At 41.1% G+C, this 1,238-nt stretch overlaps 1 protein-coding gene across 1 annotated transcript; it reads right to left on the minus strand.

Annotated features, from left to right (window-relative positions):
- LOC125810559 (mitogen-activated protein kinase kinase kinase 18-like) lies at positions 1–1,167 on the minus strand. The gene has a single exon (XM_049490034.1). It carries the CDS (start codon positions 1,165–1,167, stop codon positions 1–3), a length of 1,167 nt encoding a protein of 388 aa, XP_049345991.1.
- Between the last annotated feature and the right edge of the window lie 71 nt (positions 1,168–1,238).

A 1,238-nucleotide genomic window follows, 5' to 3' on the forward strand; every position in this document is an offset into this window, starting at 1 on the left:
TTATGAAGAATGAATTTTATTTACTGAATGCCTCGGAAAATTGAGACTGTTAATTACAGAGTTGTTTCGTACTACTCTGTTACAGCAAAAGTAATTTATTTCTAACTCCTTACTACCAATACAGCTTTCCAGCTCCATTTCAGAAAAAGCTGTCATTGTACAATCTCCTTCACTGGTTTTTCTAACTGTGGTCCAAATCTCATCAGCCCAGCACCAGTTTGGTTTACCTGATTTCTGGTTCAATTTACTTACCCTTTTCAGAGGAGAGCTAAATGTTTGTAATATTGTAGAATTCATGGTTTCTGATTCCTCTACTGAATTCCATATGTCTTGATCGAGAATGCTTGTTGGTGAGTCTGTGACAAAATTTTGAATTGCCGTGGAATTTGACTCGAGAAATGGATGTTTGAGAAGTTGTTTAGCTGTCCATCTTTCTTTAGAATCTCTTATCAAGCATTTGTTTAAAAAATCCTTTGCTTGTAAAGAGAGGAACTTTGGAATTACAGGTGATTGCCCTGAAAATGCAATTCTGTAAAGTAATGACGCTGCGCTTGTCACATTAGTCCATGGCGATCCACCAGTGGCCATTTCAATAATTGTACATCCCAATCCCCAAATATCTGCTGGACACCCCTGTTCTTCCCCACGCGCCACCTCTGGTGCCATAAACATCGGCGTTCCTCCAATTGGCTCTGCGTTACCTTCCCTCTCCACCGGATCAATCCACCTGGCACAACCAAAATCAGCAATTTTGGCACCGGTTTTACCTACCAAAATGTTCTGCCCCTTTAAGTCACAGTGTGCTATGCTCCTTGAATGTAGGTAGTCTAGTCCTTGTACAATTTGCTTCGTGTAATACCCGATCAACCGCTCGTTCATCCTACCACCCTGTTTCTGAATTTCATCGGAAAGTGTACCGTCCGGCATATACTCCATCATAAGATTAAACATGAGTTTGTCCTTCTCTTTCGTAACATCGTAGCCCTTGTAGCTAACTACGTAAGAGGAGCTCAATTGGGACAGAATTATCTGCTCTTTTTGTAATAACTGCGACTCGGATAGCTCCACTGACTTAACAGCGAAGACTTCATCGGAGAAACGTGACTTGGCAACGGAGACCGCAGCAGAGGATCCGTGGCCTATGGTATGTCCTCTGATCCAATCCATTTGAAAAGAAGAAAATTGGTTGCAAGTGTAAGAATTTTAGAAAGAGTTGTGTTTTTTGGTTTGTTTTGAAA

This window comes from Solanum verrucosum, unplaced genomic scaffold, assembly GCF_900185275.1.
Source record: "Solanum verrucosum unplaced genomic scaffold, falcon-dt-bn FXZP01000118.1, whole genome shotgun sequence".
Lineage (NCBI taxonomy): Eukaryota > Viridiplantae > Streptophyta > Magnoliopsida > Solanales > Solanaceae > Solanum > Solanum verrucosum.

Bases quoted from the DNA above. Each gene is read 5' to 3' on its own strand.
- LOC125810559 (XM_049490034.1), bottom strand. From the start codon at position 1,167: ATGGATTGGATCAGAGGACATACCATAGGCCACGGATCCTCTGCTGCG.